General features: G+C 38.1%; 1 protein-coding gene and 1 pseudogene across 1 annotated transcript in view; both read right to left on the bottom strand.

The window, feature by feature from the left end:
- Nucleotides 1-9323: 9323 nt before the first annotated feature.
- LOC146004138 (protein GVQW3 pseudogene) lies at nucleotides 9324-9851 on the bottom strand (annotated as a pseudogene).
- A 7486-nt stretch (nucleotides 9852-17337) lies between these two features.
- Nucleotides 17338-25576, bottom strand: part of E(Pc) (Enhancer of Polycomb) — a 70059-nt gene continuing 61820 nt past the window's right edge. The window contains exon 12 of the mRNA XM_083142399.1: nucleotides 17338-18055. Coding sequence (XP_082998525.1) covers nucleotides 17959-18055 — 97 coding nt within the window. The 3' untranslated portion in view covers nucleotides 17338-17958. The remainder of the gene's footprint in view (nucleotides 18056-25576) is intronic.

The following is a 25576-nucleotide window of genomic DNA, read 5'->3' as shown; positions in this document are numbered from 1 at the left end:
AACTCGGGGAAAACAACGTGTCCTCAGTTTTATCTACTGATCGTATTTGGCGCTGCAGTCGAAGTGCAATTCGATAGACTTTCACTTCCAGTCCACGACTTGAAGACCGCACTGCAAGACCATACTCGGAGGATGCTCGCTTCAAGTATGGTCTTGCACCTTTCGCACATGGCCTAAGCAATTGACAACAGGCGTTAAAGAAGAGAAATAGAATTATCTTGCTTTCCAGTTCTTGAAATGGAGGAAATACCTTGCACTCTTCTTTACATTAACGAACCAACAACTGGACTTAACAACCTCTTTTCTCTTCTATAAATAATCCATTTAAAATTTTCTTGGCATTCTTTTCTTTGGTAGGACTGTTTTTTTTATGCAGATTTTAGTTATCTTAACTAGACATAAGCTAGAAAATAAATACATGATATCTCATGTAATAATAGCAACTATTAATTGACAATAATAATAATAATAATAATAGACAATAATTATTACTATTTGATTGATTTATTTTACTTTGCTTTTATGCCACATGTGGCTAATTGCGAAGATGGGGATGAGTGATGATGGACACTCACAAACACCCGTGCTTAGTCCGGGATTCGAACACGGGACACCTGACGTCGTAGCTCAATGCGGTAACCACTCTGCCACGGGGGCCGGCTTATTATCATTATATGTGCAAATAAGTTGACGGGCGGTAGCTCAGTCGTTAGGGCGTCTGACTACCATGCGAGAGACCCGGTTCGATATCCGGCGGGGGGGGGGGACCGGGATTTTTTCCACCTGTTCAAGCGGCTCCGGCGCCAACCCAGCGTCGTATAATGTGGGTACCTGGAGGGGTGGTGCTGATCACATCACCCCAACCTTCGGCCGTGATCAAGAAAATGTTGGGCCCTAACTGCACACTCCCTATACTCCTTCATGGCGTGGTGCAAAGCACAGGGGAGCACTTTACTTCTTTTACATGTGCAAAGAGCAATGGCAAAGGGAACCTTCAGTGGATAGAAAAATATTCTGCGGATCTATGAACAAAGGACTGAGGAAAATACTATTGAAATGCTTTGTATGGAAACATGGACACAGAGCAAGTGAGAAAAGGCGACTGGAAGGTCTGGAAATGTAGTTATGGAGACGAATGGAACGGGTGAAATGGACAGAAAAATTGAGAAATGAAACAGTGTTAGAAAAACTTAGGGAAAAGAGATCAATGCTGGAGATAATAATTAAGAGAAAACAATAATTAGTTGGGCCACTGGATTAGAATATACTGTATCCTAAGGGATAATATTGAAGGGAAGGTCAATGAATAGAAAATTCGGGGAAGAAGGAGATATCAAATGATTGACGACGTCAAAACAAATGGGTTTTTACGATGCTAGAAAGCGAAAGGCTCAAGATCGAACAGCATGGACTAGGACCCCTAGATGACAAATCCTGGCACCGGCGTTGGTGGACTAGAACCCATCCTCGCCCTCTTGTTGTCGACGTCCCCTGCCCCTCTACAATTTTTGCTGGTGATGTTACTGGTTTTCTTCAATTTTGGTTTTAACGTCGCATATCTACATCTTTACACTATTCACGATGATTAAAAAAAACAGTAAAATTTTACTGACCTGACAGGAACTCCAACCAAGAACCTTTGACTGGTAGGTTTTGGCGAGTGCTGTGAATTTCATTTTGAAGGGATCTGAGGCCTACACGAAGCAAACGAGAGAGAATATTAAGTAAATTACAGAGCTAGTTAATATATGCACTTCACTTGCCTGTCATCTTTCCTGATGCCTTGAAGTTACACAATTGCATACAAAATACTTCTTGCCCTTGGGAAATGGCAGTACAACTTGTATCGACATAAAAGTTGCGTAACCTGATATCTTTTGTTCTGCCATGAAATTAAAATGTGGATAAAAATCGAGCCAATTTTCCTGCGAATATTTAGGCCTCGGCTGACGTGTACATGCTCCAAGGCGAAGCCGATGTTCCTTTCCATTCCTTATTTCGGGAATGGGTGACAAGCAGAGTTGCCAGCTCCAGCAACAGGACACTGAATCCGGCGGTTTCGACGATCAAATTCCAAATGCAAATGTACGATTTCTTTGAGTGATTTCAATGTCAGCAAGTACTATTATGTTTTGTTTGCAGAGAAGATTGCATTCCGCTATTATACTTTTCACCAGATATTTCATACGAACGGTTTTGGTGAAAAATCACAATAGCACAATATGACAAAAGAACACTAACCTTTGAATTGCACAATTGAGATATCTCTCGCCATAGTTCTTCTAATTAAAATTTCCCTAGCATAGCTGCTGAGGTTAAAAAATCTCAATGGACGAGATTAACGATCCAAGATAAGATTGCACTTTTTTTTAATTCACCCTGTACAGCGGACAACAATTCAAAGGGAAAATTGGTATATTAAATGCTTGCCGCATAGTGCATTTTGTCAAAATTCCATGTGGACATTTTAAGCTACTTTCTCTTCCTAGCGTTGGCAACACTGATGACAAGATTTGATGTTGCTCAACACCGGCACCATGGCGCTGCATGATGAGTTTGGAAAGAGATGTAACAACTTGCCTCCTGAGATTGGAAACGGCGTCAAAACTCCCCTGACCAGTCCGCGAGTATTTTTTTTTCCTTTTTTCGCCATTCTTTTTTTTTTCCTTCTTGCCTCCTCCTCGGCTCCAGAGATGGCGCCAGTCTGCCTCCTTCACACCTAACTCCATGGTAAGAGAATGCGGAAGCTGTGGAGGAAAAGTGGAACCTATGCAGACGCGCACGTATAAATACAGCTCAACAGTGGCAGTTTCTCTGCTGTATATGTTACCAAAATCTGCGTATATATTTCTAGTACAACACTTCGTGTAGGATTGTTCAATGGGGAGTGAACCTTTCCTTTTTTGTAATCGTCTTTCACCACGTTCATTGAAGCCGTATTATTGCTTTTAAATGTTCTGTGCTTTTATGCCTCTTTACGCTGATCGCGACGATGGAATTGAATATACAGTCACGGGCAATAAAAATGGGACACCTACATCCTGAGATAGTTGTTTCCCTGCAATGTGTGTTGCCTAACTCTACGGAGCTGTTAGAAGTTGCCATTGAAAATTTGCTATTAAGTTATACTTATCGCATTAGAGTTAGGCAACATACATAACACCTTGCGGGGAAGCGAGTATTTCAGGATCTAAGTGTCCCATTTTTATTGCCCGTAACTGTACATCAAGTGTAGAGTTGCTATATTTCGTAAATGAAAATCCGAGACGCCGCTGACCTTGGGGAGGAAGGGGGGTGATAAAGTAGTATGTACGTACACCATAATTATTATCGACGGTCTTGTTATTATATTCTTACACATATCTTAAACTAACTTCGAAGCAGGGTTGGCAAAATTTGTTTTTTTCATAAAAGAAACAAGACAAACAGTTTTTTTTTTGTTTCAAACAGGAACCAAAAAAAACATGTTTTAAACAAATAAAGCGTTTAAAAAACAATGCCAAGAAGACTTATTTTCTAAGAATAATGATTAAAAAGAATCTCAATCATCCAAGGATGGACTGTGTTCCTATTATAAAGTAAACGCTTGACTAACTTCCAAAAATACATATTTATGTTAGTCCTAAATCTCACATGTTCGCTGTTCGAGAAGCTTCAACTCATCCACAGTTGCCAGGTTCACGTGGTAGCTACTCTGTTTTTTTTTCTAAATCTATTTTATCGTGAATGCAACTAACGTGCAGTACGGTAAGTGATGAACAAAACTGTTTCATCAAAATAGTATTCAATTGTACATTTGTACAAAAAACATAGCCAGGTGTTTTAAACACACACATCACGATATGTTTCTTTGTTAATTGATGAACATTTTCAGTCACTGAACATATTTATATGCGCAATAAACAAAATGACACGGATTGAATGAAAAGGCAAAGTTACAAAGCACGCAAATAACCACAAACTATCATTAATATGAAGAATCAAAATGTGTTTTAAACAAGTCTGAAAAAAATTGTTTAAAACACTTTGTTTTAAACATTTTAAACATTTGTGAAAAAACAAAGCCGTGTGTTTTAAACATGCCAACCCTGCTTCGAAGTCTATCATTAAACTTACAATTCATTTTCTGTGTCATAATGAACTGAAGTGCTTTGAAAACTGTAGACTGAACAGATAGGCACCCGAGCACTGACTGCTTAGCGTAACCAGCTTAGTATACAATGGAAGAGAATCTTCACTGAAATTCAGCAGAAGGAAAAATGAGTAGCATTATTAGTAAATGTTGTCGGCAAGTGCATTGAGTGCTACCATAGTGAAGTCAAAAATAAAAATCTCTTTATGGAAGGCCGGTACAAATTATACCATTCCAGGACGTATACCATTCATAATGAAATTGATGGAGGTAATAAGCAGGCACGTATCTAGAAATATATTTCGGGGAGGGGGGTTCTGAACCATGTGTTTCAATAATAATGTTTAAATTAAAATATTTACAATGATATTAAATTAATTAAAATAGTATTAAATAAAATATTCTAATTAACTAATATTAATTTTTATTAGATGAATAGGTCAAATACGGTACATGGATAGTTATATAAAAGCAGAGTTGTTAAAGGTTCAGGAATTTTAAATCAATTCAATTCCGGTCCAGGAGAGAAAATCAGCAAGCGTAAATGGGTTCTGGACCGTAAAGAACCTTTTTATCTGTAAAGTATCCAGGGCAGGAACCTTTTTCCCGAACGAATTTAAATTCGGTCCAGGAACCTATTTTCAGAATCAGTTTAAATAGGGTCCGAGTTCCGTATTGAAATGAAACAATACGCAACATGGATCGAATACGGACTAGGGATGGCCAAACGGATCCGGATCCGAAAAATCCGGATCCGGATCCAAAAGTTACGGATCTGGATCCGGTGGGGCCCAAAGGAAGAATTACGTGTTTTTTTGTTTCAGCTAAAAAACTGTTTTAGGGAGCAAAACCACCTCAAATGTCAAGATGAGGACAAATTGAAGTGAGGATCGGACCCCTGTGTTCCCCTCCGATTTCCATGATACTTGGCAGGTGTGTAAAGGTCCCGGGTTCGATCCCCGGCCGGTTCAAATCCGGGAACTTTTCTAACGATGGAAGCGGCCCCGGCGCCCACCCAGCGTCGAATAACATGGGTACCTGGGGAAACCTGGGGGGTAAAGGCGGTCAGGGGCGTGGTGCTGATCACATCACCCCCACTCACGACCGGATCAAGAAAGTGTGGAGCGTTACCCCCACACCCCCTATACGCCTCCATGGCGTGGTGCTAAGCACAGGGGAGCTTTACTTTTGTCAGGTGTGTGTATAAACGGGCCCAAATGAAAAAATTCGTGTTTTTTTTTTCGGGTATAAAACTGTTTTAGGGGGCAACCCCACCCCCTCAAATGTCAATATGAGGACAAATTTAAGTGGGCATTTGATTTATGTGTCCCCCTCCGATTTCCATGAAATTTGGCAGGTGTATAGTGGGGCCCAAAGGAAGAAATACGTGTTGTTTTTTTGTTTCAGCTAAAAAACTGTTTTACAGGGCGAAACCCACTCAATTGTCAAGATGAGGACAAATTGAAGTGGGGATCTGACCCCTGTGTTCCCCTCCGATTTCCATGAAACGTGGCAGGTGTATAGAGGGGCCCAAAGGAAGAATTCCGTGTTTTTTTGTTTCAGCTAAAAACTGTTTTAGGGGGCAAAATCCCCTCAAATGTCAAGATGAGGACAAATTGACGTGAGGATCATCTGACCCCTGTGTCCCCCTCCGATTCTCATGAAATTTGACAGGTGTATAGAGAGGCCGTATGCCTCCTGTTTCTTCCTATGCCATATTTACGTGGTTTCGGGGTCAGATCCCCACTTCAATTTCTCCTCATCTTGACATTTGAGGGGGGGGGATGAAAACACACATAAATGTGAGACATTCCATTCCAGGATGAAACCTTTAACACATATAACAAGATAGAAATGTTATACAAAAATTATACAATTGTTCTACAGTTACAGTTTTACAAATTAAAATAAAAAAGTTCTGGATCTGGATTTCGGATCCGCTAGGATCCGGATCTGACCATCCCTACTATACACCTGCCACGTTTCATGGAAATCGGAGGGGAACACAGGAACACGTATTTCATCATTTGGGCCCTGCAAGTTTCATGGAAATCGGAGGGGGAGACTTAGACCTCCCTTGTAAGTGTATTAATTAATTACAAATCGCGCACGCGAGCACACACACTATATATATATATATATATATATATATATATATATATATATATATATATGTGTGTGTGTGTGTGTGTGTGTGTGTGTGTGTGTATGTATGTATATTATATATATATGTATATTAGCAGGTAATAATATGTTATAAGCACATTCTTACTTTCCAAAGAAGCGCATGTGGGATGGCAAAACGGATCCGGATCCGAAAATTCTGGATCCGGATCCGAAAGTTCTGGATCCGGATGACCATCCCTAATACGGACCTGACGATAAACAATTATCCACTTGTGAGCATGAAAGACTAATCCAGGTGCTGGCTGTCTCGAGAATCTAAGGTACAAGGTAGAAATGGGCGAAATGCAAACGCTGCAGCCACGTTACCACTCTCCATATAGCCCCATTCTCTTGCGCGCGTTCCTTCACTTGGTTGTAGCAGCACTGCCGTTCCCTGTTGTAACATCTGCTGGGAACACAGCACCCTCACGTTACCTCATCGACGGCTCCTAATGGCTGCGGTTCCTGGATCGGATGCCGGAGCAACGCGTGACGGGTTTGTTTGAACTCAATGCAACGCCACACTAATATAGTCCATTGCGTTATGTACGTACAGGGAGTTTTTGAACCTGGCCCCTTTACAGAACAACAGCGTTTTGATTTATTCCCTGCGCTACGTTTTCTACAACCGCAGTGTGACATTCCAACGTAAAACGTACTCGCGGACATTTTTAGAAGGCAACTTTTAATCGGACAACCCTGGTCCAGGAATTGTAAATAAATTCAATCCCGGACTGGGAGAGAAAATCAGCAAACGTAAATGAGTTCTATACAGTGTATAACCTTTTCATATATAAATCACTTCAATTCGGTCCAGGAACCTTTTTTCAGGAACAATTAAAATACGGCGCAGGAACCCTTTTTCAATGAAACACTACGCAACTTGGACCGAATTTAAATTGTGCGAGAAAAAATGTTCCGGTCCTGTACCGGAACCCAATAGAATTTATGGATTCCTGAACCTTTAACAACCCTGTATAAAAGCTCGTGTTCATTATGTAGCTTACGTAGTGTTAAGGTCTGCAAAATTTATAAAATAAACAACTGCCCTGGCAAGGAAATTAATGTCAAATAGATTAAGAATTGAATATTTATTGAGTATCAAAGAAGGATGTTAAATCCAGCTAACAAAAAATAAAGTTCCTGGTAATATTTTGTACATATTATTATATATATAGTAATACTGTAAATCATCTTTGGTACTGTCATTCAAAGTCATATGATTCTTGCTATTAAATAAGTTAGGCGGAAATAAATAACACTTGATTAAACAAGAAGTACATTCATTATTTATTTTTAGTTGTATTATTCTCTCAAAGAAAATGAAGTAGTTTCAGTAGTTCAAAGCAACTATGGGGGAAGGGGGTAAATTATTTCCTATGTATGTAATTGAACTATTCCACTTTGTTCTCTGGTAAATTTGTTATTAACATTCCCACGTGGTAGTTATGCTGCCTCTATGTTGCTGCATTTAATTTTATTATATTTATATATATATATATGTGTGTGTGTGTGTGTGTGTGTGTGCGTGCGTGCGTGCGCGCGCGCGTAGAAAAGTAAAACGGTGAAATGAAATATGAGGTTTATCTTTCACAACTGAATCCCCCCCCCCCCAAGATGAAACAAAAGATCAAGAGATACGAAGTCTCCTTGAAAATCTTATGTCCACCTTTGACTACTGACCAATATTCTCCGACATCACAGGAAGGGACAAGATCGCGAGTTGAGTGTTTGATTTGCCATCGTGGTTCCTGGTTCAGTCCTTAATGCGAGTGCAGGTGTTCCTTTGCGACTATACTGTGGTCAATTTTATCTAATCAATCATCCTTATTAGATCAAGTTGAAGAAATGTGACGTACAATAAGAAAATACAAAAATCGTGAACGCCAATGTGTTACTCAAAGATTTATTGTGTGGGCTTTCAATTCTCAAAACTGGGAAAGTCTGGATTGATTTTACTTCGTTTCATGTGCCACTTTTGGCTAATTTGCGAAGATGGGGACGAGTGATGAATGATGGACATTCACCAACATCCATGCCCAGACTGGGATTCATTTGAACCTGGGACCCCTGGCATCGTAGCGCGATGTGCTAACCACTCCGCCAAGGGGCCAGCGAGAAAGTCAAACTGATTGGTTACATTATTCGCCAGTATAAAGTAATATAAGGTTCACGATGCAAAACCAAAAGTAACTCACTTTAGATTGGTGGCAAGGCAGAGATTTCACCACTATGTCAGAACTAGAATTTCAATGAATTTCTTTAAAAAAAAATCTAAATTGATTTGTCACTGGAGCATTGGTTTGAAACATTTTGAATAGAATCTAAAACAATGGTGGCTATTTTGAGCAGTTGTTGTAACAGGAAACTCATTATATTTCTATGGAAATACAAACAGTCGCATAGTTTGCATTTTCGGTGAACTGAATTATACAGAATCTGTATTTTAAGTAATGAGAATAAATCCAGAAAACAAAATTTATTACAGATATCGCTACAAACCTTTAGTAGTCTTCAAAATATGCCCCTTGAACGTCAACACACTTCTGCAGGCGAGTTTTCCACGCGTCATACGCTCCCTGAAAGTAAGCAACTGGAACAGCCTTCAGAGCACGCGTGCAAGCCGCCTTGACCGCATCCAGGGTTCCGTGGTGGTGTCCTTTGAGGGCTGTTTTCACTCTGGGAAAGAGGAAAAAATCTGCAGGGGCAAGGTCGGGACTGTATGGAGGCTGAGGAATCGTTGTGATGCCAGATTTCGTCAGGAACTCTCTAACCACGAAGCACGTGTGACATGGCGCATTGTCATGATGGAACTTCCAATCGGCGGCAATTTCTGGTCGCACTCGGTTGACCCGTCTCTTCAACCTTTTTAACACCCCCACGTAGAAGGAGCCATTGACTGTCTGTAAGCAGGCACAAATTCCACATGGACCACACCTTTCTTGTCGAAAAACACAATCAGCAATGCTTTGATTCTGGACTTGAACATGCGCGCCTTTTTTGGTCGAGGCGACTGCGGAGTGTGTCATGCGGTGCTCTGCCGTTTTGTTTCGGGATCGTACTCGAGGATCCAACGTTCATCTCCGGTAATGACATTGTCAAAAAACTGCGGGTTGTCTTCAATGCGCTCCAAAAGATCTTGCGACACGACCGCGCAGTTGTGCAATTGCTCGTTCGTCAAAACTTTCGGGACGAGCTTGGCGCAAATTTTTCTCATCCCAAGATCCTCGGTGATGATTTTGTGAACAACCATTTTATCGAGTCCTAGCGTATCAGCGATAAACCGCATACTGACACGCCTGTCCGCGTTCAGCAAATCTTGGACACGTTGTTCGTTGTCTCTGGTTCTTGAGGTTGACGGGCGTCCTGCGCGGGGTTGATCCTCCACGCTCTCCCGGCCTTCTTTGAACATTTTGTGCCACCGAAACACTTGCGCTTGTGATAAACTGTCACTGCCGTATGCTTGCCGAATCATTTCCAGCGTTGCTGCACCAGATTTTCCAAGGCGCACACAAAATTTGATCGCGTACCGCTGTTCCATGCTTTGCTGCATTTTGCTCTTGCACACATTACTTTGCAGACGTCCACGCCACGCGTGATCATGCCTCAACGGACGCCAGCAGGCAACTGCCGCTTGGAGCGCTATCAAGGTCACACCCCCGACTACCGACTCCAACCGGTCCCAGTGCGCTCGGACATCTAGTCGCGGCAGAAAAAAAAAATCTCATTACTTAAAATACAGACCCTGTATGCTAACCCCTGTATATAGTACGTCCAAAACGTAAGTTCTCTTTGCAATTTGTGTCACAGCAGTGCTGCAATCGTGAGGATGCACATGTATGCAGAGTTCTTTGGCTCTTTGGCCTCAAACATCAGTTTGAGGAAAGATAGAAGTAGGTTGTGATATGTTCAAGAAAATTGAGATGCCCGCTGCATGTCAAGTGCAGTCTGTGATCCGTATTTGAATGTGTCAACAGCTGAAATTCACCGTCATATTGCTGGTGTGTATGGGGACCAGAACAAGAGTGCCTCATTGGTATGGAGATGGTGAGACAGTTTAACAAAGGGTAGAACAATATGTCCAGGAGGAACGCAGTGGGCGACCATCTGTAGTGGCTGATGATTTGGCCAATGCAGTGAACAGAAGATTACAGAGAACAGACGATTCACCTGAAATCCTTCTTTGATGGCCAGAGCTTCAACAACGACCATGCGATCCAACACACTGTTACTACTTGGTTATCACTATAGGCAGCATCCCTCTATGGTACGGGATTACCAAACATGGTGTTTCATTATAATAAGTGTCTGAACAGTGGTAGCAACTATGCAGGGTTCAGGGTTGCTATGATTTTTTGATTATGAAATTCCCTGACATTTCTAGGTTTTCCAGTCCAAAAATATTTTTTTCCAGACATGATTTTTGCTTTTGAACCTTATATTTTTCAATTAAATATATAATCCGTTAATTATTGTGAATATTCACTTTCACAACTCTTTTTTTTTTTATTTTTTTAGCAAATTTCATTCTACACACACAAGAACACGTGAAAATTTGAAGAGTAAAATGTAAAATTACAATCGGCATCAAATGTATTTATTGGGTGCTATAATCACGTGCATCTAGCCTTCAAAACTAAGGTAGGTACATTATGTCACCATAACAGAGGTCCACAATATAAAAACAGAAAAAGTTCATAAATGATACACAATTTTTCATTTTCTCATGGATTTATAGTGTTGTAGAAAATGCTTCTTTCTTGCTTACATTTATAAGTACACAGCATCTGATGAAATTTTTGTTGCATATAGGAATTCTATAGCAAATGCCAACAAGACTAAGATCTATAAAATAATAGACTATAACCTCATCTTCACTAACCTTTCTGATAATTATGATCATATTGTCAATGTGCTTTAGTTATCAATCAGATATCTGGACTGAAAGTTTTACTTTGATATTCTTTATAATATCTAGTATTATTAAAGTGAAAATTTATTACAGAAATTCGAAGGAACCATAATTTTGCACAAGACTGAAAATCATAAGAACTAAAGAAACAAATTTCTACACAATCCTTTTTGGGAGTGGAATCACAAGAACCGAATTCAGAAGTGGAAGTGAACTGCTTGTTCATTTTGTAACTTTTTCCTCTTGCAGACTCCAAAATGCATGTACGTAAATTCCAGACGATCTGAAAAATTCCCAGTTTTCCAGATGCGTAGCAACCCTGCTATGTTGAAAATTAGTCCTAGGTATGTACTTTTCAGTGTGCAATAAACTTTTTTGTTCCATTACATTTTTTCTTTTTAAATTTACGGAACTTATTTTCTGGATGACACCTGTATTTTCTTCAGCTGTCTTCATCATAAGCTTGAGTTTCATGAAGAAGTCCCTCATTAACGAAAACAAAAAAGTCATGAAGAAACTGATTTTACTCACCAATTTAAAAGCAAACTGACAAATACAGACTAGGTATGGCCAGATCCAGATCTGTGGAACCAGTACTTTCAGATTTCAGCTATCCTGAAATACTGTATTTACACGTGTATAATTCGCACCCTGGTTTTTGATAGGGAAAAGTGACAAACAATTATATCTCGTATATAACGCACAGTATAATTCAGGTGCAAGAAATGGCTTTCTTAGTTGTAGGAGGCGCATTCATGTCATATTATTTGGCCAGTAATACATTTTAATTATTATTTTTCCTTACGTTTTTGTTCATCCAAAGTACCATAAAAATCAAAACGTTCCTTCATTTCGTGATGAGCTTATTTCAACCGCATTGCACGTTAGTGTCGCCATCTTGAATGGAATACTGTTGCCATATTCAGAAACTACAGAATTCAAGCTTTACAACGATATATAACATGATAGGGTTCCGTAATAACAAAAAAATCAATGCAGGTGTCACAAAATCATGGAATGACCATGTACGGTTTAATGTTGGCTCTCCGAATTATTCCGTGCATAATATGCACCACAGTTTTTGGTGACAAAACTTTTGGGAAAAAGTGCGCATTATACATGATTAGAGCCCGGAAGTTTGGCAAAATGCCTCTTTTTTATCTATTGGATATATTGATAAAATTTTTCCGGATATACGTTTTTTATGTTGTTTCGAATGTTTTAGAAGCCTTTTCATTTTGCCTATTTGGGACCCCACTGTCTATTTTTAATTATAATGCCTTTTTTTTGCCTTTTTCAATGAAATTGGACCATTTTTTTTAAAAAAAAAGTGTGTGTGTATAAATTATTTTTCTCCCAAGAAACGTTGTTGGCATTTATTTTCCTTCCATTTATTATGTGAATAATTTTCGCCTTTTTTAAGTAATATTGAACTCAGGCATGTTTCAACATTGCTGAAGGAGAAAAGTGTGAGAAAAAAGTATTTCATGCTGAGTTAGGATATTGCCTTTCGGTTAACATTTCCTTGTGCATGATTGACTGCTGAAAACCTGTTGCAGAACGTCTGCACAATTATGTCATCACGTCCAGCGTCCATGTCAGGACGTTATTGACAAGAAACAGCACTAATGCCCAACGGCCTTTGCATGGATTCCAAAATCAAGTTCTCTATCTTTAATTTAGTTCTGCACTTTGGAGGAAAGGATCATGTAGTTGTCATCATGCCAAAATTTAGTGTGCCATTAAGTGGCAAATTACATGGTTACGTGTGTGAATTTGGTGAAAATTGAAATGCTTTTCCCAATGTAGATTTTAACATTTTGCCAGAAATGATAGATAAAAAGTAAGCGACTTCCGAATGTGCCTTTTTTAGGTTTATTTTGCCTTTTTTTACATTTTAGTGATTTTCCGCATTTATAAATGCCTTTTTGCCTGCCTATTTTAACAAACATAAATACCTGAACTTCCGGGCTCTATACATGAGTAAATACAGTAAGTCAATTTTACACTGGTATATAACATTACCAAGCAAAACAATTTGTCAGCTACATGAATGTGTTCTCAACATGTCACAGTTGGAACCTTGAGACCTGAAAATATTCTACGATGATGATTATGTTTTCAGTCCCTGAAAATAAACGTAACCTTAAACATGGACCAAGGAAACATTAAAGGGAAATCCTTAAAAGAAAAAAAAATGAAGTACACTGTTATATTTCTTTGGCAATCCAAACAAATGTTTGAAATTTATTCATTAATGCTCACTATAAGACTATTTACATTAATACAATGTTTAATCATTTCTTCCACGTAAAAAATGAAGTGTTTTACATTGTCTTCATTTACCCATTGTACAATATCACCATTTGTGTTTCCTTAAAACCTGTAAATGCTACAGGCATTACTGCAGGAATTAAAGACTCATGCACCACCAGCTACAGTGAGGCACAACAGACTGCGGGGCATGTAACGCCAGCTACATGACCTGTAACAGACCAGCTGAATCGGTCTTGTGCCAAGATAAATTGCAAGTAGAGGCATGAAATTTTCGCATCAAGTTCTTTGCCTAGAGCTAAGTCAGTGACGTTTCAGGAGATGGCTCAATGTCGTGTCAAGAGGTGCAAAAGATGACAAACTGAGGTATCTTATCTGTTTTACCTACATCTGGCAAATTACTAGCATTTTTTGGCTTCGAATGTGTGCGTGGTGAAGGGAACAGAAGAGGGGAGGAGAGGAGGACATCACTAGTGTGCCGCATCTACCATATCAGGGAAAACACAGCAAAACAATTAAAGAAGGGGAAATGGCAGTTTTATGTAGAATTTTGAAGGATTTTTTTTTTTTTTTTTTTGTAAAAGAACGATAAGAAGTAAGAGTTACCTTTTTACCTTTTAACAATACACATACCAGAATTCTATGCAGTTTGGAACTTTAGCTGCGGGAATCACTTTTTGAATGTGAATGGACAAGTAACATTTTGTTGTTCTACTAAAAAATTAAATCAAGCCATTCTAAAATGTTTTAGACAAAGATTAACCAATACTGACGTGTGTCAGTTCCAGCTTAGCTTTGCAAGAAGAGATTCAACCAAGACACAAAGTAATAGAAACGGGAAACAAATACAGAGTCTAAATAGTCATTGCATTTAGACAACAATAGATTTATACGTACTGTTGCCACCACAGAAAATAAAAGATGGACAAATTTTCCACACCTAAAGATTAACAAAACTTATGACTAGCAACCTGTGAACAATATAGAATATAAACATCCAAAATCAACATTAATATTAACATATGTTGCAAATGAGGTATAGAGTGAAAAAAATGTTGGAAAATAGGAAATTTCTGAACTACAAAGAACTTGTAATATTTCAGAAGAAATAGGAAATAAAAAAGATGGGAAGTTCTGAACAGAACTGTCAATAAAGTTACTGAGAAGAACAGAGTAATCTAGGCACTTAGAAAATTACAATAGGCATATATAGCAGACATATAAATGGAAGTTCAAATGAATCATGAATAGAGAATAAGATTTGGGTTGATGCGTAATAACATAAAAGGTTGAATATTAACGGTAATATTAAAAAAAAAGTGAATGTTCGATTTGGGGCAAATTATTTTTTTCTCTCTCCATAATTTATGACAAGGGGAATTACAGTAATACACTAACTTGTAGTCATGTAATATTGTGTTAAATATGTGGTAAAACACACCCTCCACAACAACTAAGATCATTTTACAAATTGGAAGAGAGAAACTAAAATGCAAATTTTGAAATTCTTCCATGTGAAAATATCATGCCTCTGGTTATACAGTTAATATTTCCTTTGTAGCAAATGTAATAATTAGATGAAGCAACTAGATCAATCTCCACCCAACAATATATCTTATTGTTGCCATGCATGCAGCTTATGGTGCAATACAAATTGGAGGGAGACTTTTTTAAATTCTTTTCAAATGGAAATAATATTAAAAAAAAATATCCGAGTTTTGATTCATCGTGCAGCTGTGGAACGTGAGTAACCGGACGTTCCAACTTCGCTACTGAACCCACCCTACCCTCCCTTCCCACCCCAAAACCCCTTTTTTTTTCTCTAAGCAAATACTTAAAGACTTCCCGAAAGCACCAACTGCGTGGTGCAAGCCCTCTTGAACTATCTGCACCTCGCACACATTCACACAGGATTTGTTTTTCTTTTTTTTCCTATCAAGTGCATATCACATCTTAATCTACCGCCTGGTGGCCGATCACCATTAGCACACACTTTTTACGCATGCACACCTACATCCACACTTACATATGTACAAACACCAATGACATTTCCCTATCTTAGTAGTCATCTCCACAGACTCAAATGATGCAAATTGGGTTTTACTGTAGTTGCTAGAAAATATAAAAATGGTGTCTGAAAAAAAAAATAACAATCATCTTCTTAACGCTCATGGACAACTGATTTATCATTCTATTGCACTCATCTGAGTCAGCTGCAATGACCAAGACAACACAGTTTTTTCTTTTTTTAAAAACTGCACGAAACTCTGAAGAAAATGGAAATAGAAAAATTAACCTCGTTTTACATTTTCAAAGATCAAAAAACAAAAGTTCAATGTATTAACAAAGCGATACAATGTTATACAACATTGTCGACATTATCACAGCATATTAAGTGAACATTCTGTTCAGAAATTGTGCAAAAACTAGCTACTGGGGAAAATCACAACAAAGGTTTACAATTTAGTAAATGTTTGCAATAAAAGAACCGCTTCCACCTAAATAAAAACTTTCATGCAACAAAAAGGTTTTGTATTTTAGTATGTGCCATTTGACAATGGTCAAAGTTTACTTTACTAAAAGATATTTGTATTTATTTCAATGGGTATTTTGAAATCAAATTGTCTAAAATATTTAATCTAAAAATTGCATTTAAAAAACACACATCTCTTTCGTTTGGCTAATCTTGCTAAAACGTATGACTGCCAGACTAAAAAAAATACACAAATATGAAAATTTCTAATCAATTTTAGATTTTTTTTGCAGGTTTAGATACGTAATACCATAACTTCGGAAGAATGCATCTAAACAGTATTTCTTACAGGGAAGCCATGTTGCCACACAACATACATAAACATTAACTGTGGAAGAATGAAAATAAAGCAATTGAAATTGCATTGTTAGGAACATGAAATTGTGTGGCAAAGTGCAGAAAAAATTGTTGCATTATTTCATGCGAACTATATAGTGGTTTTGTTACATATATATATTCTTGTAATCATTTCAACTCATTTTATAAGTTTGATTAGTGTTTTGGTGTGCTGAACCATAACAATTTCCGCTTAATATCAGACAAACACAAACTAACTACACTGCAGTTACATTCAATATCAATATGATAAAGAAAAAAGTACTCCATTTGACAAACATGCCTTAGATATTACACATAGTGTATATTTTAAAAAAACAACAGAAAATATTACTGCTAAGAAGCATATAACGTTTACACACATTGTATGAGTATAGTCCTCTTGTTGCAACTTGAAACTCATAGCTTGGAAGAATGCAGTTATGTCCTTGTACGGAAAGAAAAAATCTAGATAGCCTCATAAGCAATAAATACTTAGATATAATTCACTCAAACAGATGACAGAAGAGACCCAAGTTATCAGAAATATTTACGAATAGCTCCAGGTAGATTGTGTGAAATGTATTATTTCATTTCAGTTATGGCACGTTACAGCTCTCTTCTGTGTAAAGTTGAAGAAACACACACCTGTTATTAAAATGTTTATTTCTGAAAATTCTGAGATCCAAAATCTATTCCTATACTGATGTAACTAAAGTTATTTTTTATCAGAACATAAAACTGAATGCATACTATAAATTTTGTTAGCTAAAACATCTAGTATCTCAAGATTCAACTTTCTACTAAAGTCAGTAGTAGCTGGGAGCAGCTTACATGTAGAGCCAGTCATATTAAGAGACAACACAGGTACACAAAACCAAAACTGGTAAAAATGAAGAGCTTATATTTACTCGTGGAGGTAACTGAAGTCAAACATGAACATATTCCACAAGCTCTGAAACAGCAAATGTGCAATAATTCTGTTTATACAGTATAGTCAGGAAAAATTCTCTATCAATTTTTATTAGTCAGACTGGACTAACATACAGATATATTTACATAACTCTTGTAATCCAATTCCTAAGTCATACTTAAAAAAAAAAATCTTGATATTTCATTGTGAAACCATATGTTTTCTTATTATACTTATTAGTCAAAACTGTCAATAAAGAAAAATAAGTTGACCTATCGTAACAATGACTTCTTGTTCTTCAGAGTTTCTGCAGTTTTAAATGATGAAGAAAAGTAACCTCTAAGACAGCGTATATTTAACCCCAACGATCTCTACTAATTTCAATGCTTTACACAGCTGTAGCACGGACCTACCCTCTTACGACTCAAGAGCTAGCTTCATTTGGACCACGTGACAAAGACAATGGCGTGGTTGGTGCATGTTTCGTTCCTGCTCAGAACGGCCGGAAAAGTGCTTGCGGCTGAAGAGGCTCTGTACTAAGTGATCCCAAATCAAAAGACAGCGGCAGTCAAGATGGAAAAACTGGCCAGTGAACTTGCAAAAAGGCCTCGCCAGGACCTAATCCTGTTTAAATCGGTGGCGTGCAACCAACCAACCAAGCCACAACGACACATACACAGATTGTTTCCTTATGGCCTGAAACCCATCCGTCATCAGGTTACTTCCATAGGCAGTGCATTTTTCCGTATTAGTTTGTCTACACAGACTTGGTTGCTTGCTTGGTCCTTGTCACCGTCAGCACTTTCTTCACTGTAACAGAAAAAATAAGGTGTGACTTCAGTTGGTCACAGACAGGCCATTGAATACGTAACAATATGTTTTCAGATTAACTATTATTTTTCTATTTATTCTTTATAAATAGTATCCTGACATGTTTTCACTCATTTTGAAAAAAAATTCCCACACTTGGCTATTTAAAGGAATAAAGTTTATTCAAAATTATTCAATATGAATTAATTGATTGAATTTGAAATTTTAGGAGCATCAACCTGCACCCGTCACATTTTACCAGGTCCAGCCCCTTTTATAACTAATGTCGATGGTTACTTGGGTTACAAGTTGAGGCTGTAAAGGGGCACTCAGCACACACAAGGACAACACACACACACACACAGCCCTTACGAGGATTATACTGGCCGTAGGTCCAGATGCCAGAGCATCGTTAGTCTGCAAAATGCAGTCAAGGAATCAAGGGTGTACTATGAGGAAGTGAGCTTGACAACTGAGTGTACAACATGGAAGGGTCACAGCTTACATCCCTCAATATGAATTAACAAATATAAACTATAAACATAGTTTTATACAGAATATCCCGCATCAAGAATCTGGTTTGAGCAAATTAATTAAAAAACAAACAAAAAAAACTAGATTTTTTCTGGTGTTAGCAACATTTTTCCAAATCTTTATTTTTTTCACTCATAAGGATTTCCACATCAGCGGGAACCCAGCCTCTTGGTGGGCATCCAACCAAGGACATTCGTATTAGTTCTGTGAAAATGAATCAAAAAGTGGTCAAGAAAGCAACTTGGAACAACTAATCACCAGCAGAGGGTCAACAATTCCATTAAGGCTGAGATACCACTTTGACCAATAGCAATTCTTCGAAGTTGAAACAATATTTATAAATTTCAATGTATGATTTACCACTACTGTACTAAATAAATGTTTATAACTTCACGTGAGATACATTTAATCGCAAATTCCATTTTCCCTGCAATATTCTTAAGAAAGTAATGAAAATTGTGCATTTTTGGACAATTTCAATGATACTGGCTGATAGTGACATCAGCATTAGCATTGGTTCAGTCCTAAATTATGTCACGTGTGATAAAGAATTTCCATTTGCGCTCAGAATCCAGCACAACAGCTGCACGAATGCTATCAAAGAAAAAGAAAAAACACCCTTTAGATACGAGATGAGGTAGGTCTCTTTGAAACCACTAACAATAATACTTTTCCTTTTCATAATTAGGAAGGCCAAAATAGCTGATAAACTAAACAAACACAAATGGTACTCCCCCCCCCTTTTTGATAACCCAGGTGTCTACGATGCAGAGTGCGAGTGCCAGGCATATTACATTGGCAGATCCATCAGATCTGTCAATGAAAGAATCCAACAGCACCTAACAGATGTGAAAAAAGCCCAACCCAGTACTGGTCTTGCCAAACACATCAAATACCTTAGCCATAAAATTCAGAAAGTACAAGTCAAACACACTACCCACACACTCGCAGACACCAAAATCAAGGAAACACATGCCATAATGCACTTCCCGCACGAGCTAAACATCGAGAGCGGACAGGCACACCACACCTGGATTCCCCTACCACAACACGTTAACACCGGGAAATACAAGAAGACATGGATGCAGATATACCGTTAACAACAGTGCACCTAGCGGCAGCCGGAGAACTACAAACAAAAGTTGCATGCCAAGCAACAGTACAGCAATTCCAATGAGGATGGTGGCAGTGGCCACTGAAATTAGTAGAACCAAGAAGAAAAAAACAGTTTCGCGGATAAAGTGAGTACTAGTTTCTCCATATTTAATAATACTTTATTCATTACATATTTATACACAGCACATTAATTACTTTATAACAGGTAACATTTTATGAACTTCTTCTCATTTGCATAATCACACCCAATGGAGTTGGAAAAAGAAACCTGTACTGTGGATAACATAATTTTAGGTAGAGGTGACATGGAAACATTATGACTACTTTGTAGTATTTCCAATTCAAGTTTATTTAGAATAGCCAGTTCCCAAGGAATAAAACTTCTCTTTACCTAATGTGTCTTCATTCTATGATGACACAAAGAGCTTTGTAAAACAGGAAGCATTTTGTTTTCGTGTTTTGTATGCGTTATGCATATAAAATTGTACATAAGAGCAACTTTATTTACAGCACATGGCATTGCCTGCCTCTGTGCAATGTATTCAGCATAACCATGGTTAAGTAAGGCATAGATGTATCTCATTATCCATGTTATTAGTTCATCATTCACCCTTATCCTGTGATTAACTCAAGAGGTAAAGAGCAATGTAATACAGTAAAACTTCTTCTAACAGATGCATTTCTAAATAATGGATATTTCTCAATTACCCAGCAGAAATACAGGGGTGGGTGGGAATAGAGTGTATCGTAAAGTTTTAATTATCACCATGAACAGAATGACATGGAATGTTAAATGTGGGATATTTAACGTAAGTCTTATCCACGTAGTTGCCCTGCAGAGCCACAAATTTGTGTGAGCATTTCTTAACCTTACGCAAGCCATCATTGTAAAAGTCCTGCAATTGAACAGATGAAATCTGCAACCTCCTACAAACCTGCCTCATCCACAACTATTTCCAGTTCGAAGACAGTTTCTTCCACCAGACAGGAGGTCTAGCGATGGGTAACCCAATTATCTGCACCCCTATCCAACATTATGCTACAGATGGCAGAGAAGTCAATACTCACCCAGCCAAAGTTTCCGCATATAAGATACAGAAGATATGCCGATGACACCCTATTCATTTACAAACAAGAAGAGGACTTAAATCATCTCCTAACTGCCCTCAACAACATACATCCTAACATAAATTTCACCTTGAAGAAAATGGCCACCTCAACTTCCTGGACCTAAGCATCCAACGACACCAAGCCAAATTCATCACATCCGTATACAGGAAACCAGTTCCGGGCACCCAGTACATCCATGCCAAATCCAACCACCCACCAAAACAGAAAGCTGGAGTATAGATGAACTTCTACAGAAGGACCTTCACACACAGCTGCACAGAAGATGACCTCCAAGATGAAATAACATGTGTAACCGGAATAGGACTAAACAATGGTTACACCGAACGCCAGCTATCCATGTGGTGTGTAAAAGCAGAAGCCCAGCTCAGACACCCACGAGACAGTGATAACCTGAACCAAAATCCCAAACCCAAATGGATTGCTTTTCCATACCACCCCACCACATCAGGCAAATTCGCCAAGGCCCTCAAACCCTTCAACATTCGACTGGCACACAAACCCACATCCCAAATCGGAAGAGCACAACCCAACTTCAAGATATACTACCTACCCAAACTTACATCCCCTGGTGTCTACAAGGCCACATGCCAATGCCAAAACACCTACATTGGCAGAACCATCCGCACTATCCAAGAACGGATTAATGAACACGTAAAAGATGCCAAAAAAGACACACCAAAATCAGGCCTTTCTCGACATCTCCACTCCACTAACCACACCATCTCCTCCATATCCATACTTCACCCAACTGGCTCTGTTATAGGAAACACTGTCAAAGAAACCCATGCTATCATCCAACAGAAACCAGCACTGAACCTGGACAATGGACAGGCACACCCGACTTGGTACCCCATCCTCAAAAAGATCCCTGACCAGAAAAAGAAAAAATGCGGTGCGCATACTCGAGCTCCCTCCAGCCACGCAAGGAACAGGAACTGCACTGCACCGAGCAGCATGACCCAGCCACCCAACCACCACCTGGCAGTGTCACCTAACAGGAAGCAGACCAGGATACACACGCCAGCACCACCAAACGAGAGAAATTGCAACTACCGCTACCTGGGAACAAACAAAGCAGTGGCGTGGTACCATCTACGCTCCAGATGCCAAACCCTTAGTGAATGAAGACAGAGGATTCTCGAAATTAATAGGATTTGACTATTAAATTGTGCAACGGGGAAATACAAAATTTCTAAATTTCAAGTAAGTAATTTTAAACAGTGTTTACCGCATCCATCATGAATCCTACACACGTACTCAAACTATTACTTTTTATGATTATGCTAGAATTTATTTATCAATATTTAATTTCATAGGTACATGTTAATTCATGCATAAAATCTTAAATACTGTAAAGATTTACGAGAAAAATTCTTGGGTTAAGGGCATTAACTTAAAAAGAAAAATACCGGGACATGGTTTCATGGTGTTTGTGTGTTTAGGTATTCGCTTTATTCAGGCTGGAAAGTCTGGCATATACAGTTTGAGGTCAGTGCATATTAATTCTCAGTTTTCTCATGCACAACATTCCTCTCCGGAGTTTAAATAACTTGCACAAATTTTACAATGAAATTTAGATATAACAATGTCTCGTTACGTTTTTTTCGGGTGACTAATAAATTGATTAATGCAATTATATCGGCACCATCATGCAAACTGAGCATGCCGTGTGTCATGTGCATCTTGTCTCTTCAGCGTGAAACTCTTGTGTCGCATGTCTCTTCGGTGTGAATTCCCCTTAATTTGTCCAGACAACTTGTTAGCACATGGCAGCAAGTAACATATGCCATTTCTTGAAAACTATACACTATATTTCAGATCTGGCTTTTTGGTTCATTAGTATACCGCTAAGGGTATTATATACTTGAATTATAAAACAAAATTCCAATGTTACTATTATTAACAAGTGCCATTTGAAAAAGCCTTTTGTTTCCCTTTTGTTACTATGGGATAAATTGAAGATAAAGGCTGTAACATCTCAAGCACTGTATCTTTTTGAAAAAATAAATTAATGTAAGAATGAGTAAAAAGCAACATTTTAAGTAACATCCAACAACTACGGGTCTAGGGGGAAAGGGAGGGAGTTTAAAATTTTCTGTAATTATGCCAAATTTCCAAATGCTCCTTATAGTGTGGTCTTTAGTCGTGCTTCCCTCCAGCATCCATAGCGAAATTCTGGACACTGCCTGAAGCTGGCAACACTGCACTTTATATAATTTTATTATTATTTTTTACTCAAGAGGTCCCAATCTGATTTCAATGAAACTTTGTATGGTTGTAGGAATGTAGCACTGCTACATACTACATTTTTCATTCACTTCAGTCTATGGAGGGGAGCTCAGGGGCATGCTGTGCACTGCCAAATTTTAGAAAGAAAAAAAAACATCTTCCTCATCCTTTAACACCAAATTGGGAGGTACAACGTATAAATATTTCCTCCGCTAAAAAAGCCCGGTTTTTAGGAAAGAAAACAAAACCAATTTCATCTCTCCAATTAGCTCTCAAGCTACGATTTTTTTTGTACTTCACGGCAAGTTTGAAAAGTGAAAGCTTGAAAAGGCATCAGCTTCAATGGGAATACAGGCTTGCGAGGCTATGTTGGCTAAAGGTTAAATGATGGCTGTGACATATATGCCACAAAAAGTGTTCTCCCATAGCATGTGATTTCTGAAACATACTGGAGATACGTTGTGAGTGCTACCTGAGAGGTGAATAAAAGATCAAGGTTTTGGAACAAAAACTGGGCACATTTCAGGATCAAAAGCAGTATATACAAAGGTGAATAAAAAAAGTAAGGTGAATTTAGCTGCACAATAGATTGATTTGCATGTGTGTAATTATAATTTTTGTATGTTGTAGATGTTGAGGTGTAGTACATCTGACAGCCACCAGAGTGCAGCACGTTGTTTCTTCCTTGACTAGGCTAGTCGAAACATGGCGCAGCAACTGGAACATTACACAAAAGAGGAGGTGCGTAGTGTGACTCGATTTTTGTGTGCCAAGGGGAAGAAACAAGACAGAAATTCATCAAGAACTGAAACAGGTTTACGGAGAAAATGTGATGACACGTAAACAAGTGTATGTGTGGTGTAACACGTTTGCCAGCGGGAGAAGTGATGTGATGGATGAGCAAAGAAGTGGAAGACCAGCGACATCAATCAATGACAAAAATGTGTCAAAAATAGAGAAGTGCCACTGAATAAGTGAAATAGAAACTCCTCAACTAAAGATTCCAGGTTCACATTCAACTTGAGTGTGCCACCCTTCACATGTCACATTTTCCATGTGACACTCCTGTACCCAACATTTCAAAACATTGTCCAAATTTGGTTGATGGTATTCTTTACACATAAAGTAGTCATTTACATTACTAGTTCGTCCAGTTTTAAATTTAAAGATGATTACAAAATCAATAAAATTACAGAAATGTATAGGTAGAAGAAAATATTTGGTATGATATTCTCTCTCTCTCCATGCAACAACAAATGCGTGAATGACTTTCACATGGGCAACACTCTCCATGTGGATCTCACATTCGTACAGTGTTTGGCATATTAATGGAATGTCTTGTGTTGACATCATCAACACAGGACAATGAATCCAGAAACAATGTTTGATACATGTCTGTGGATCTTCTCAACAACAACTTTCCATCTACAGTTGAAAATCCTGTTTTGCATACATATCATCGCAGCAGATGCCAAAACCATGAATGTACTAAATCTTAGTTTGAGAAAAAAGCATTTCTATATTCAATTTCCTGAGGAAAAATATGTCTTACATTTGGATAAATGCTGTCGTCAGTAAAATGTGTACCTACTTGTTGATGAGTTCATATAAGGCACCGTAGGAATCTACCAACAAAAAGTAGTCAGAAACTCGGAGTGACTACAATTTCATAAAAATAAAATTCCCGGACTTTTCTAGATTTTTCAGTCCAAAAACAAAAAATTTCCACACCAAAGCCATTAGGGTAATTCATCTATATAAACATGTGTGTAAGGCGGTCACTATATTTTAGCTAAACATTATATTCAGAATCCAACTTGAGTAAATATATTCTCAAAACTTGGTTAACATGTTAAAAGTAATAACGGAAACTCGACAGAAATTGACCGTTGGATAGGACATCAGGGATGAGCTTTTACGTAATACTTGATACGCATTGACTAATGGTTTAAGAAATAAATCCTTTTTATACAAGAATCATAATAATAGCATAGATAATACATATTTATAGTTAAAATTTAGTAATATATGTATAAATACTATCTAACAAACACAACCAAAAAATTACAAGAATAAGATAAATTCCAACAGCCACTTACTGTAATAATTTCCACGTGAAAATAGTTTAAAACATGACCTTTTCCTAGCACATTTAACACACAATTGCTACTGTAATGTAATACTCAGTACATGAAACTGAAGTATAGCTCGTCCACAACAAATTTAAAATTTCTTGTCTTTTTTCTCCATTCAAAAACCTACTTTTAATGCACTACAACAAAAATGTCAATTCTTCCAGAAACACAGTAAATTTCCCTGACATTTCCAGAAAAAGTAAAATTCCCAACTTTTCCAGGATTTCAAGATTTTCCAGACTGGTTGACATCCTGAAACTGCACTTAGGGGAAAAGTAAAAATTTGCACATTTCGTGGTTTTGGCATTGGTGTAATGATACGATGTGGCAAAGAATAGAATCACTGTCACACCTTTCTTCCTCAACTATGGATACA

This window comes from Lepisma saccharinum, chromosome 21 (assembly GCF_977018435.1).
Source record: "Lepisma saccharinum chromosome 21, izLepSacc3.1, whole genome shotgun sequence".
Classification (NCBI taxonomy): Eukaryota; Metazoa; Arthropoda; class Insecta; order Zygentoma; family Lepismatidae; genus Lepisma; species Lepisma saccharinum.
This window is presented reverse-complemented; position numbering and strand designations above follow the sequence as displayed.